The 12,879-nt window shown below is 35.0% G+C and overlaps 2 protein-coding genes across 3 annotated transcripts in view; both read right to left on the reverse strand.

Annotated features, from left to right (window-relative positions):
• The window catches only part of gnpat2 (glyceronephosphate O-acyltransferase 2), a 21,656-nt gene extending 20,777 nt beyond the window's left edge, over positions 1 to 879 (reverse strand). Inside the window, exon 1 of the mRNA XM_007260450.4 lies at positions 698 to 879. Coding sequence (XP_007260512.3) covers positions 698 to 709 — 12 coding nt within the window. The 5' untranslated portion in view covers positions 710 to 879. The remainder of the gene's footprint in view (positions 1 to 697) is intronic.
• A 4,551-nt stretch (positions 880 to 5,430) lies between these two features.
• The window catches only part of lpin1b (lipin 1b), a 44,524-nt gene continuing 37,075 nt past the window's right edge, over positions 5,431 to 12,879 (reverse strand). For both annotated transcript variants that reach the window (XM_022683112.2, XM_007260451.4), the window contains exons 15-20: positions 12,391 to 12,539; positions 11,969 to 12,055; positions 11,589 to 11,741; positions 11,192 to 11,306; positions 10,304 to 10,407; positions 5,431 to 8,877 (exon numbers count right to left, since the gene is read on the reverse strand). In XM_022683112.2, coding sequence (XP_022538833.2) covers positions 8,715 to 8,877; positions 10,304 to 10,407; positions 11,192 to 11,306; positions 11,589 to 11,741; positions 11,969 to 12,055; positions 12,391 to 12,539 — 771 coding nt within the window. In that variant the 3' untranslated portion in view covers positions 5,431 to 8,714. The remainder of the gene's footprint in view (positions 8,878 to 10,303; positions 10,408 to 11,191; positions 11,307 to 11,588; positions 11,742 to 11,968; positions 12,056 to 12,390; positions 12,540 to 12,879) is intronic.

The raw sequence follows: 12,879 nt of genomic DNA on the forward strand, positions 1-12,879 counted from the left end.
GGAATAATAATTCACCTTGTGGCGCTCTACTTTAACTCTAGTAGCTAACCTACATGGTTTGAGTTCTTTGTCCATCATGTGGACAAACAACGAGGGTAATAAATGTAGGGTTTTATTAGCCATACAGGATTAAGGTCCCGGGTTAATTGTTGTTACACACTGAGGTCGTAATACTCCCCACTGTTACCAGCTTTAACGTGTAGGCTTTCTTATTTTAGCTATAAAACTTCTTAACACATTTTAATAGAAACTGAAACTGAAATGTTAACATTATGGCATTCGCTTTGACATTTTAACAAGGGAGAAAACTAAGTACATAAACCACACACTGTCTTCAGATAAGTGTAGCTTTGTAGGTTTGTTAGTTTGTTTGAGAGTCTCTCAGAGCACTGAGAGTCTGTACTATCAGCACTGAGAGGGTTACTGAGAGCTCCAGAGAACAGAGAGAGGAGAGTGAGGAACAGAGGAGTTTTGGAGGCCTCTGGTGAACTCAGCGGATCACAGTTAAACAGTAATAACAGCGGGTTTATTGTGTTTTCTCGAGTTAATCTGCTTTTCTTCTACAATACGAACACAGAGACTAATTTACTTTTTCTAACAAACAGCCCCCGCTCAGCTGTTTACCTGCAGGTGAAAGCGAAACAAACGCACACAGTGTGTGTGTGTGTGTGTGTGTAAATCATGTGTATATTCCTACCAGCGGCTCCATGGCGCGGAGGGTCCAAAGCAGACACTCACTCAGAAAGACAAGCAGGTGCCGCGCGCGACCTCCGCTCGACACGCGGGCAGCGCCGGCAGGGGGCAGCAGAGAGCGCTGGGACAACAGCAAACCAATCAGCTGTCGAGCCGATCAGAAGCGAGCCAATCAGATGATGAGTTTATGGAACCTCCTCGTGAGAAAGAGTCGCGCGACTCCCTTTCCCCCCAGAGAAGCACCCACTCACCCTCCCACCACCTCCCCAATCCTCAAACTGGAGATTAAACCAGCTCCAGCTTCATGAACTGGGGGACAGTGTGACCACGGGTGTCTCTAGGTTCTAGGGGGCGGGTCCAAATGTGGGGACCCAATCTGATTGGTCCCCTGAAGAGCCCCTTTCCTGTTACTTATTTTGAGTAGTCACAATAAAAATGCATGTAAAGTTAGTCAGGAGATTTTTATCAAGTTAATTTGTGCCAAAATTTTTATACAGAATTGACAATCTGCAATCAAAATGGCAGATTATATAAGCAAAAAAAAAAAAAAGCAGAAGCAAAAGCAAAATATTTTAGCAGCAGACTGCTAAAATCTGTACTTGTTATCATGTTTCACTATACCCACAGTCTGTTCCACTCCAGCAAAAGATGCTCCACATATGAGCTGCTAACTCATCCATTTCCCTTTATAAAGCTACGAGTCTCTCCTCTCTATAATATGAGGGTTTTTGTTGTTGGTGAAGAAGGAGGCGTTTATACAGGTATCAATGTGCAGCATGTGAGACGATTCAGGAACAGATTCGTTCACATTACACACAGATACAGATCACTTACATTTACACTGAATGTGAACCGACAAGATACACAAATCTGATCTGAGCAAAAAATCGGATTTGAGCAACGAAAACATGGCTGGTAATGTGAACGTACCCAATTTATTCTGATAAAGATTTGAAAAACATCATGTAACATGCTTCATAAATTTCTCTTATTTAATTGCCCATACTCACTTTCTCAGATGTGATATTGCATAATACAAGCATAGTGACAGGAAAAAGACAAAACAAGCAAAATGTCAAAAATTCAAATGTCAAAACTATTAAAACTTACAAACAAACAAAAAAAAAAAAAAAAAAAAAAAAAAAAAAAAAATACCCACAGTCTGTTTCACACCGGATTTCCTCTTTAAACACGTTTGAAGGCACACTTTTAAGTACTTTTAATGATGTGTATGCGCACATCTCCTTCTCCTTTTAAAACTGGAATAATAATTCACCTTGAGGCTTTATTAGTCATACAGATTTAAGGTCACAGGTTAATTGTTGTTACACACTAAGGAAGTAATACTCCCCACTGTTACCAGCTTTAACGTGTATGCTATCTCTTTTTATACATATATAATAAAAAAAAGCAGAAACAAAAGATTTTAGCAGCAAACCACAAAAATGAAGGTGAAAACTGGCAGATTCCAAGAGCAAATAAAAAAAACTACAAAGAATAATAAAGTAATTAAGTATATATAAAAATATATATTTGATATATTTATTTCTGTTTTGGATTTGCAACATAAGCTTATTTGTTTTGATTGTTTTTATTTTTTATGTGTAAAACCTTTGGCACAAATTTAACTTCATTGATTTTACTGTGTAAGATATTTAAAACAACATGACAGTGTTTACACACAGTGTGACTGGTGAAATAATGTCTGGCCACTCTATGAATATTGTGGCCCCTTGATGCCCCCTTACTTAAAAAAATCCTAGATCCACCACTGAGTGTAACCCTCTCAGTTTAGGAGCAATCAACCCATCCCCACTCAAAAACAATGTGATTAAATACTTTAATAAATATTGTTTCATATTTTAATAAGTTAGTGATTTTTGTTTTACATTCACAATCAGATAATCCTGATTTTAATAATGTGTACTAGGAAAATATCTTATTTATAAATCCAGAACTCCACAACGCAACATTTTTTTGTTCTGAACTTAAAATCCCCCAAAAAGTATGAACCTTTTGTTTTCTGCATAATTTTATAGTAAAAAGTGATCTGATCTGCATTTTAGGCAATGCTATTGATAAATACAATGTGTCTAAAATAGTAACATAAGGGATTCCAGTCTTTATTGAACAAACTCATGATCGGTGAACACCACCAGCAATATTTTTATGTGCCCCGTTAGCACCCCATTGTGACTGCTATATATAATATCTAAAGGTTTTTGAATAGTTGAGCTGCTAAAACTTACAATGTAGTGAATATTATTGTGGTAAATTGTCCCTTATGTCTTTTTTTTTTGGTTGAGCTGAATGTATTTCCCACATGTGTGTGTGTGTGTGTGTTGTTTAAAGGAATTGTAAGGCCTTAATAAAACAAGAAAAAAAAAAAAAAATAAGGTGGGATCTATGCGCCAATAATGTCACTGTAAAGGATCAGATGATACTGAAGTGAAACGCCGCATATTTTATTCTGTGTAATTCAGTGTATGAGATGTACATTAAGTCTCTTTAAAACCCTAGAATTACATGAGCACACATCGGTCTGCTGGCTTTAGATGGTTGGCACACAACAGATTGTCTACTACAGCTCTCCACACTCAAGTCTAACTAGTTTCTAAACTTCTTAAGCTGATTTAAAATGCACAGACACTTTCATTTTAGAAATTAATATCCATAAAAAAATATTTAGTTAAAAATATTGCTTTTAAAATGGAAAATTATTTATTAATTTGTGAAACAAGAAATATTTGACCTTATCTTTAAGCATCATGTCTTGAGGAAAACACAGACATGCACAGACCGAGATATTCTTAATGAAAACCTGATCCAGTGCCCTCGGGACCTCGGCTTGGCAGAAGTTTCACCTTACAGTAGGACAATGACCCTCAGCCGAAACAACACAGGAGCAGCTTACGGACCTTTCTGTAAATGTCTTTAGAGCTCCAGTTTGACTGGAGGCAAACCAGCTCCAGGCTGATTTCCAGTTCAAAAAATCATCAGCATGTTTACCATTTACAGATGTTCATTTAGGCTGATTGGCTGTTTATCTTGCAGCTGCTGTGATTAGTTTTTATTTCTGCATCTAACAGTGACCATGACCAGAAGGAAGTAGGATTAGAAGATGAAGCATTAAATAAAAACAAAATAGTTTTTTTTTTCAAGCAAGAATCTTTTTTTAAAGAGTGTGTCATCAAATCATCTGTTAAAATCACCCCTAAAACATTTAAACTGGGCCATCTATAATGACACCATGTAGTCATTTTCTTTTACAGGTTTACTGTGCAAAAACATTTATCTCCAAAACAGCAACTTTACAGGAGAGAGATAAAACCTTTTTAACCTTTATATCAATGTAAAATAGTTTATTTCAGGTCATTTTGAAGAATTCTATTGATCTATTCATTAAGAAAGGATTGTGATCAACTCTGGGGGAGCTGTACCTTTAGAACCTCTTTGTATATTCATTCCTTCCTGTTACATGAATTTGGCCCTTAAGTCCTTGTATAATAATTTATATGTACATAATAATATACTTATTAATAAGCAATTTTCTAAGATAAGTAAACCAAAATAAAATCAACACACAAACAAAAGCATTAACATAAAAAACAACAACATTTATTTAAAATAATTTACCATTTACAAAACAATTTGCTAAGCTATTTACAAAGCATTCAAATTAAAAATGTGTCCAAGCCTCTTTTGAGCAAGCCAGTATCAAATATACAGTCCAGGACTGAAGCAGTGCAGCCCTGTGGCTCCAACTATGTGATGCTTTACTTAAAGCTCTGCTTCACTGGATAAACAGATACAGCTCCACAGTTACGAAATAAATGCAGATCCCCATATCTTTCTGCTCTGCAATTTCAGGTCCAGTGGCAGCTCTGTCCAATACATCTGCTCCTTCCCCTCAGTAAGAGAAGAAACAGCAGTAGAGAAGAAGCCTCCCATAGTGTGTGAAGAGGGGGAGAGTGGAGTGGGACAATGGGGAGTCTAGAACATGTGTTTTTGGATGTAGAATGGCATTTAGGCTTTAGGGTTTTTTTACACCTGTAGTTGGTTTCTTTGGTTTTCTCCCTCGGCTTGCTTTGTTTTCACACAGGCGCAAACCTAAACCTAAACCAATAAACCAGGCGAGCACGGTGTCCCATCTGATTGGTCTAAAAACTGTTTGATGCAGGAGCAACAAAGTAAATATAGCTATAAGGTTGTGTGTTCCAGGCCAGCATGTGCATTTGTGCAATGTGAACATAAAAAAAATGCTGCTGCACTTTAAGTGTGAAAAAAGCAGAGACAGAGCTTCTTCATAGCTGTGGTAGTTATTTGGCTAATATATCAGGCTAAACTGCACCTGAACAGCGGACCAAATAGTGCTGATGTGGTAAGTAATACACACACAGCGATAACCCAGTGTCTCTAAAAGACACAAATATTAATATAAATCAGTTGTTTAGGATTTATTTTTTTTTACCTTAGGGAGATTCCTAGTGGTTATGTGAATTACTTATATATTGCATGTTGGGAATTGTAGGTCAATGGGGATTAAATACATCAATACATATTTAAGTTCTCTTTTACAGCTAAAGGTGCATCTACTAAATTTTGAGTTGATGATTTAGGCAATTTTACTTTAAAAAATTCATGCATAAATCTTCACAAAGGGGTGAATACTACTTATAGACACTGTGGAAACGCACAGACACACACATATAGGTCTCACAAACAGAGACAAAGTCATTTTTCTTTATTTGTTTTTATTTAATTTTGGCAGAAAGCAAGTCAAGCACCAATTTAACATGGACCCACATATATCACCATTCTAACAGAAATCAGAGATAACTAGTGATATCAGTGGTCAGAGTAAGACAACAATGAGACACTGGTCTACTGATCTTTCATAGAAAGAATATTAAATGATCCAGTGGACTGTCAGAACAAAGATCATCTTAATAAATGTAAAGGCTGCACCAGTTAAAGTTTAAAATAGTAACACTTACCCTATATGCACATATATATTTATGTATATATATATATATTGCATTTCCAATGCTGGGTAAGGATTGTACACAGCATAATTACACATTCATGCATGCATACAGTATGATCCAAATGTATCCAAACAGTTATTCCAGCATGTAGTATGAATATATAACATTCCATTATTGTTTGCGAAATCATAACACTTATAGCTACATCTCAGTATCAGTGCAATGTGTTGTACAGCTCTTTAGATCCTCAAATGTCACTGAACTCACAAGAAACAATACAAACACAAAATACAGCATCCTCTTAATGTAACAGCTTTTCTAAAAAAGGATTTGCAATGAAAAGTAAAACTTATGCACTCTTCAAACACACCAATAATTACTCTTTAAATATCATTCATTAATAACTGAACATAAAATTATTACTTTTTTCTGATTATCACACAGAAAATGGGCAATTATGCAAGATTAAAGCTGCAAAACATGATTATATTCAGCGACCTACACCTTCTATGTCCAAAAGTATCCAGACACCCCTTGTTATTAAGTGAGTTCGGCTACTTTAAGATCACCCATCATAACACAATCTGTCACACACTTTAGTAGAATAGAACAGAACATTTTGGAGAAGCCACACAGGAGTTTGAGGAATAAAGGGGTATAAAACGCCTCGGTAATGAGCTGTAGAGCTTTGGAACTGTGTTCCCTGGAGTGATGGAGCGTTCATTCAGTAACGTTAAGATGAGCTGGAGTGGCAGAACTAAACATCTAACATCAATACAACCAGATATTACTAATGCTCTTCTGTGACTTAATGCAACCATTAACCATCTTGGAGAGTAAAAGCAGTTACTGCAGCAAAAGGGGACAAGCATGATATCAATGCCCCCAATTTTACTTGAAACATTGGCAGCGGGGATGTCTACAAACTTTTGGACATGTATTTCTAGCATGAACTGTCCTTTGAGTAGTCAACTCTGAGGAACCTATAGTATCAAAGTTGACTCATCAAAACACAGATTTATCATAAATAGCCTGACAATACATTCTGACAACAATTCCCATCAGCTTGAGAGACTATAGACATCACTTCATTTTTTTAAAGGTGCTACAGTATATGTCTGATTGTTATTCCACTAAAAAATCATAAATAAAAAGCTCTGTGCAGTAACAGTCTATTTAGTTAAATATATGTTTGACCTAGGGTTGCGCCGAATAATTTTAACACTCAAATACTTGTTTGTTTCCTATACTGTTTTCATTTTTTCTTTTTAGTATTCAGAAGCCACACTACAATACTTTTAATCAGAAAAAAATCTATAGATAGAGCCGTTATTGATTATATATGGAAAATTATACAAAAATATATATATATTTAACTGGTATAATGTCTAATAAATTCAGACACAACATATTGCACTAATTTCCACTTGGATTTACAGCTGATTTCGGTACACAAAAATCAATAGATCACTGCCCTCTACTTTACAGACTTCTAACTACAGTCATAAACACACTTAAAATTTTGATTTTAATTATGAAATGGTTTTGAAAGTTGGTATTCAGGTACCTTTTCATAAACACAATGAATATTCAAGTCTGCCTAATGCTGTTCAGGCCAGCCCTAGCTTTGACTTCAAGCTTGTGCTGTGGCACACTCAGATCAGCACACATTCATGAGTGTTCTCATTATAAAAGCTCAAAGCTCAATGTTGTACATTGTGGAGCACAAAATGACCTTTAAATGACTTTCTACAGACAACAGAATATAAAAAAGAGGTGAAAGTGCATATACATACCCGTATATGTATGTGTGGAACTACATATATGTGATATTATGTGTGAATTTGTATGTGTTGGGCTTGAAAGCAAGTGTACTTCTACCTGTGCGCAAGCATACTTTTGTGTATGTGTATAAATATATATGTGCATGTGTGTTTGTGTCAGCAGTTTCCCTTCTCTATGTGTGCACATGTGTATGCAAAAGTTTGGACACTGCTGTGTAAATGACATATAAGTGTAGGAACATTTTCTATACATTTTGCAAATTTTTTCTATACATTTTTCACGAATAAATAACGTATGGGCCGTACCACAAATTTGGCACATACCTCACATACTTATTTATTTGCCATTTATTTGTTTAAACAAATAAGCAAAATTTATTACTTAGAATGTAATAAATACAGTAGTTTGTGGAGTGAAATGCAAATGTATTTATACTAAGAATATCAAAAGCACATGTAATGTGACCATCAGTGTCCAAACGCTTTGCATGTGTATCTGCATTACATTCATATATTTTTAGTTCTTGTATGTATGCATAAAATTGTCACTGATATAATTAGACTATTACTAATACTAGTATATATACTAATATAATACTAATATATATATATATATGTTTTTTTTATTCCTTTTTTAAATTAAAAAAGAAATTCTGACTATGTCAAAAGTGTTTGATAACCTAAATATGGCTTACGATATGCCTAGGATAGAATTTCTCAGGTTAGCAGGATAACTTTAGCCAAAAGTGAGTTTAGCTGGTCTTTTTAGCTGTGCCTTTATATTTTCAATTATTTGTTTATATTTATTTGTGTTTTTTCTCTGTCTTTCACTGTGAATTCTGATGCTTGGTCACTTAGTTTTCAGGTTATAATGTATGTAGTCAAAGATTCCTGGAGAACTGAGACAGTGCTTGTTTTTGGATCAGTTTTGTGAATTGTGAATGAGCAAAATAAAATCATATTGCCAATGAATTAAAAAACAAATAAACAATCCATTATAGAATTGGTTCTCCCAGTTCAACCTTAAAGTGCATCACTAGAAACGGTCTGCATGCTGTGTGAGTACACATTATTGCGGAAAGTCTGTTAGATTTATATAACTTTATATAAACCCAACAAATGACGAGTAGATAAGCGGACCTTTTCTTCCTCTGTTCTACTGAATGTGTTTGATTTTGAACTTTATCCGTTTTCTGGTTCACTGAGAAGCTATTTTTTTATCTGAAATTTCCACAGTAAGTGCAGTATTTCAGCTGCTGGCTTTGCCTGCACAGTCTTGGCTGTCCACCAGGGGGAGCTGCTCTCTCCAGTAGGTAAAGTGACTGTAAGTGTCGCTGCAGGGAAAGTCTGAGGAGCTGGCTCTTCTCAGCAGGGGGAACACATGATCCACCACTTCACCCAGACGCGCGTACCTGCGTGTACACACACACACACACACACACTTTAGTGTTTGTTTTTCTAACAGGCTATATGAAACAATACATTAAGATACTAATGTACAAAATCGGGCATTTATGATTTTATGGAGTGAATTTTGTGCCAAAAGTTTTACACACAAAAATAAAATCCACAATCAAAATTTTAAGAATCAAAAGAAAATAATTAATGTTACAAATTCAAAAGAGAATTTTTTTTGCAGGTCTTTTCTTTTATTTTTTGTTTTTGTGAATTTATTGTGGATTTTGTGGGATTTTTCTATTAAGGCTTTTGCTTCTGGAATCTCTCCTTTGCTTCTGCTTCAGTTTTTTGCTTTTAAGTTTTGGCACAGTTTTCAGGGGTGGGCGGGGCTTAGAAGAAGTCGTTTCCTTCGAATCTCCATTGGTCAGTTGGTTTTGGACTGATGGGTTCCCTGAATCCTCGTCTGTGACTGACCACGCCCACCCCGATACTTTTACAATAACATTGTTACACAACTTTTATGTTTAAGGTATATTTATTCTCTTAGCAACTGTTTCACTTCGTTAAAAAGCTCACGTTAGCGAGGTGTGCTAAACATTCATGCACAGAGTAGGTAACTAACTCACTGACTATTAACTCACTAGTTCACTGACTAGGTAACCAACTAATGCACAAACTTACTGACTAGGAAACTCACTAGTTCACTGACTAAGTAAGTAGCTAACTCACTAATTCATTGACTAAGTAAATAGCTAACTCAATAGCACACTGACTATGTAACTCACTAGTTCACTGACTAAGTAGCTAACTCAATAGCACACTAGCCCTGCCCACCCGTGAAAACTGTGCCAAAAGGCAAAAGCAAAAAACTGAAGCAGAAGCAAACGTGAGATTCCAGAAGCAAAAGTTGTTAATAGAAAAATGCTAAAAAATCCACAGTAAATTCACAAAAACACAACAATAAAAACGACAAAATCCAAACTGAAATAATTTTCAAATAACTGCAAAGGATAATAAAGTAACCAAGTATATTTAATATATAACTATATATTACTTTTTTCTCTTTTGAATTTGGAACATAATTTTTTTATTTTGATTCCTTAAATTTTGATTGCAGATTTTATTTTTTGTGTAAAACTTTTGGCACAAAATTTACTCCATATGATTTCTTATGCTGATGAGTTAAATAAGTAAAATAAAATAAAAGTAAAATAAAAAATAAAAGTAAAATAAGTTCTCATACATGCAAGTTCTTCTACATAGATTCTCTTGCATCCTGAAGTGTAATACAGTATTGTAAAATAATGACAGATCTGTCCAACAGGCCCTGAATTAAATCCAGGCTGTTACACCCTGAAATATCACTGTGCTGCTGAGGTAAAAAAAAAAACAAAGAAATGGAAAAACAAGCTTCTTCCTAAGCATACACATTTTACTTACGAGGAAATGTTGGTCTTGGCATGCTCTTGCACCAGTTCCCCTTTTGGGTTGACAGTAAAGATTCGGTTCAAAGGAACACCGACCTCTTTGTATGAGTACACATCCTGCAATTACAACAATTACAACATGAAATATTCACAAAACGTATACTTACATGTTTGCTTATACCACTCAAAGGTCTGGACACACAAGTTTGAAATGTATTTCTTTTGATAAACTTATCCTGTGCAAGAGGTAACTGTTGGTCTTCCTTTTCTGGTGTGAACCTGATTAGAGCCAGTTTTATCATGTTTTTTATGGTCTTTGTATCTGCACCTGAAATTTTTTTCAGATTGACTGACCTTCATTTTTTTAAAGTCTTTTTTTCTTTACTTAGTTCTTGACATAATATAGAATAGAACATTACGCAAATAGAGCTATGCACTTTACACCAACTCTACCTCTTCACAACTTTACAACTGATGCTCTCAAACACATTAAGAGGCAAGAAATTTAAGTAACTAACTCTTGACAAGTTCAGCACAGCTGTTAATTGGCAGCCATTCCAGGTGATTCTATCTCATAAAGCTGACTGAGAAAATCCAGACAAGATGTACAAAATCTAAGTCACTTTGAGTTGCTACTTTAAAGTATCTAAAAAGATTAAAATATTCTGGTTTGTTTAACACTAAATAATTTTCCTGTTTTTTATCATTTGGAATGACTTTAGGATTCCACAATGCAGACTTTTTTTAATATAAAAAACACTGAATTTAAGGTGTGTCCAGTTTTTGACTGGTAGTGTACATCTAATATGAACCTACATATACATCTTAATGCATTAACTTTACACTTTTACACTTTCTCCTGTCTTATATCTTATCTGCTTATATACTCTTATGTACTCACTGTGGCTCTGTTGCCAAAGGCAGCGTAGAAGGGCTGTGTGTTTGGAAAGAACAGGTTCTTAATGTCGGTCAGACATTCCACTTTAAACTTCTCAGGCTTCTTCTCAATTACCTCCCTACAAAATAACAATGTTGAACATCATATTAACTGATGATGTGCATGTGTGTGATTACAACTGTGTGTGTGTAATTTAATTTGACCAGGGGTGCAAAACGTTTTTATGAGACTGTATAAAATGTGCTGCATAAATAAAGCTCATTATAGAAATAATAATATTTTTATAGTTATTTTAAAGTTGTTTATAAATGGTAACACATGAAAACAGTTCTTACTATATCAAAGCTCTAAATCTAAATCTTATATTACATTTATTTGTTTAATATTGGTGTTTTCTTACCGGTGCAGTGCAGAGAACAGGCTGCTAGGGCTGAGCAGTACAGGTCCCTGGGGCAGCATGGTGCCACTCTCATTCACCCAGTGCAGATATCCTCTAGTCATACCCGCCATGCCTATAGCCCTCGCTGAGCAGTACATAAACTTATAGCCATTTCTGTAAACACATACACACACACACACACACACACACACACAGGATACAGATACTTTTTATTAGTTTCTGAAATTTGTTAATAAAAAAATCTAAAAAAGTCTAAAGTGTAATGTAAAATGTAAGTATCTCACTAAACAGCACTGGGTGCTTATATTAACCTAAATTTATATAAATGGCATCTATTATTGTTGTGTTTTTTTCTTTAAGAAGTAAAAGACGGTTCTTACTGGCTGACTTTGTGAAAGAGGCGAGCGATGCCTTGATGGGTCCAGTCTTTACCAAGAGTGGGCAGAATGTGTCCCAAAGTATCAGATCTAACAAAAATAAGAAATATCACCTTTAAACATATTAGTTATCAACTTTGCATACTGTCACTATCTAATGAAAAAAATATACATCTCCAAAATAGCAATTTAGCAGGAGAGACAAAAGGTTTATTTCAGGTAATCTTAGAGAATTTCTATTGGTCCATTCATCAAGAAATTTAACACAATATAAAGGACAAACAAAGTAGTAAACCAAAAACAAATAAATATTGAGATTTTTATTGGACTGTGACAATGTACATTTTCACTTTTTACTGATTCTAGTTTTAGACCATTTAACAGCATGTCTAGAAAGTAATGAATGTGTTTTCCTGTTTGCTGACCTCGTGATGGTGCCATCGATGTCTGATATGATGATCTTGTCATCCCAGTTCCACAGGTAGATGGTTCCCTCACAGCGGCACGTGCCCTGATACTGAGTAGTGACACTAAAGACCACATCGTTGGGACCCTCCTTCAACTGCAGGCTGGCCTAGGGTGTAACAATCAAACACACAGACACAGTGTTCAACACTCCATAGTCTGTATATTTTATGTGTAAATAATTTATTTGTTTGCCTTAAAACACATTTATCAGAATGTTACTTAGTTGAGAAAACACTCAAAATATTATCAGTTATTTACCAAATAATTAATTTAATAAATATATTATTAATGCCTTATGTATAGAAGTGTAATAAAACACATATTACAGTTTATATGTAAACTGTGACCACTCAATAGCAGTGTTGTACTGTTTTTAGATCCCACTGTTCTGGTTGGAAAAAAAATATATACAGTTTTTACTTAGAGTTTATGAATACACTGACGTG

This window comes from Astyanax mexicanus, chromosome 1 (genome assembly GCF_023375975.1).
Source record: "Astyanax mexicanus isolate ESR-SI-001 chromosome 1, AstMex3_surface, whole genome shotgun sequence".
NCBI lineage: Eukaryota > Metazoa > Chordata > Actinopteri > Characiformes > Acestrorhamphidae > Astyanax > Astyanax mexicanus.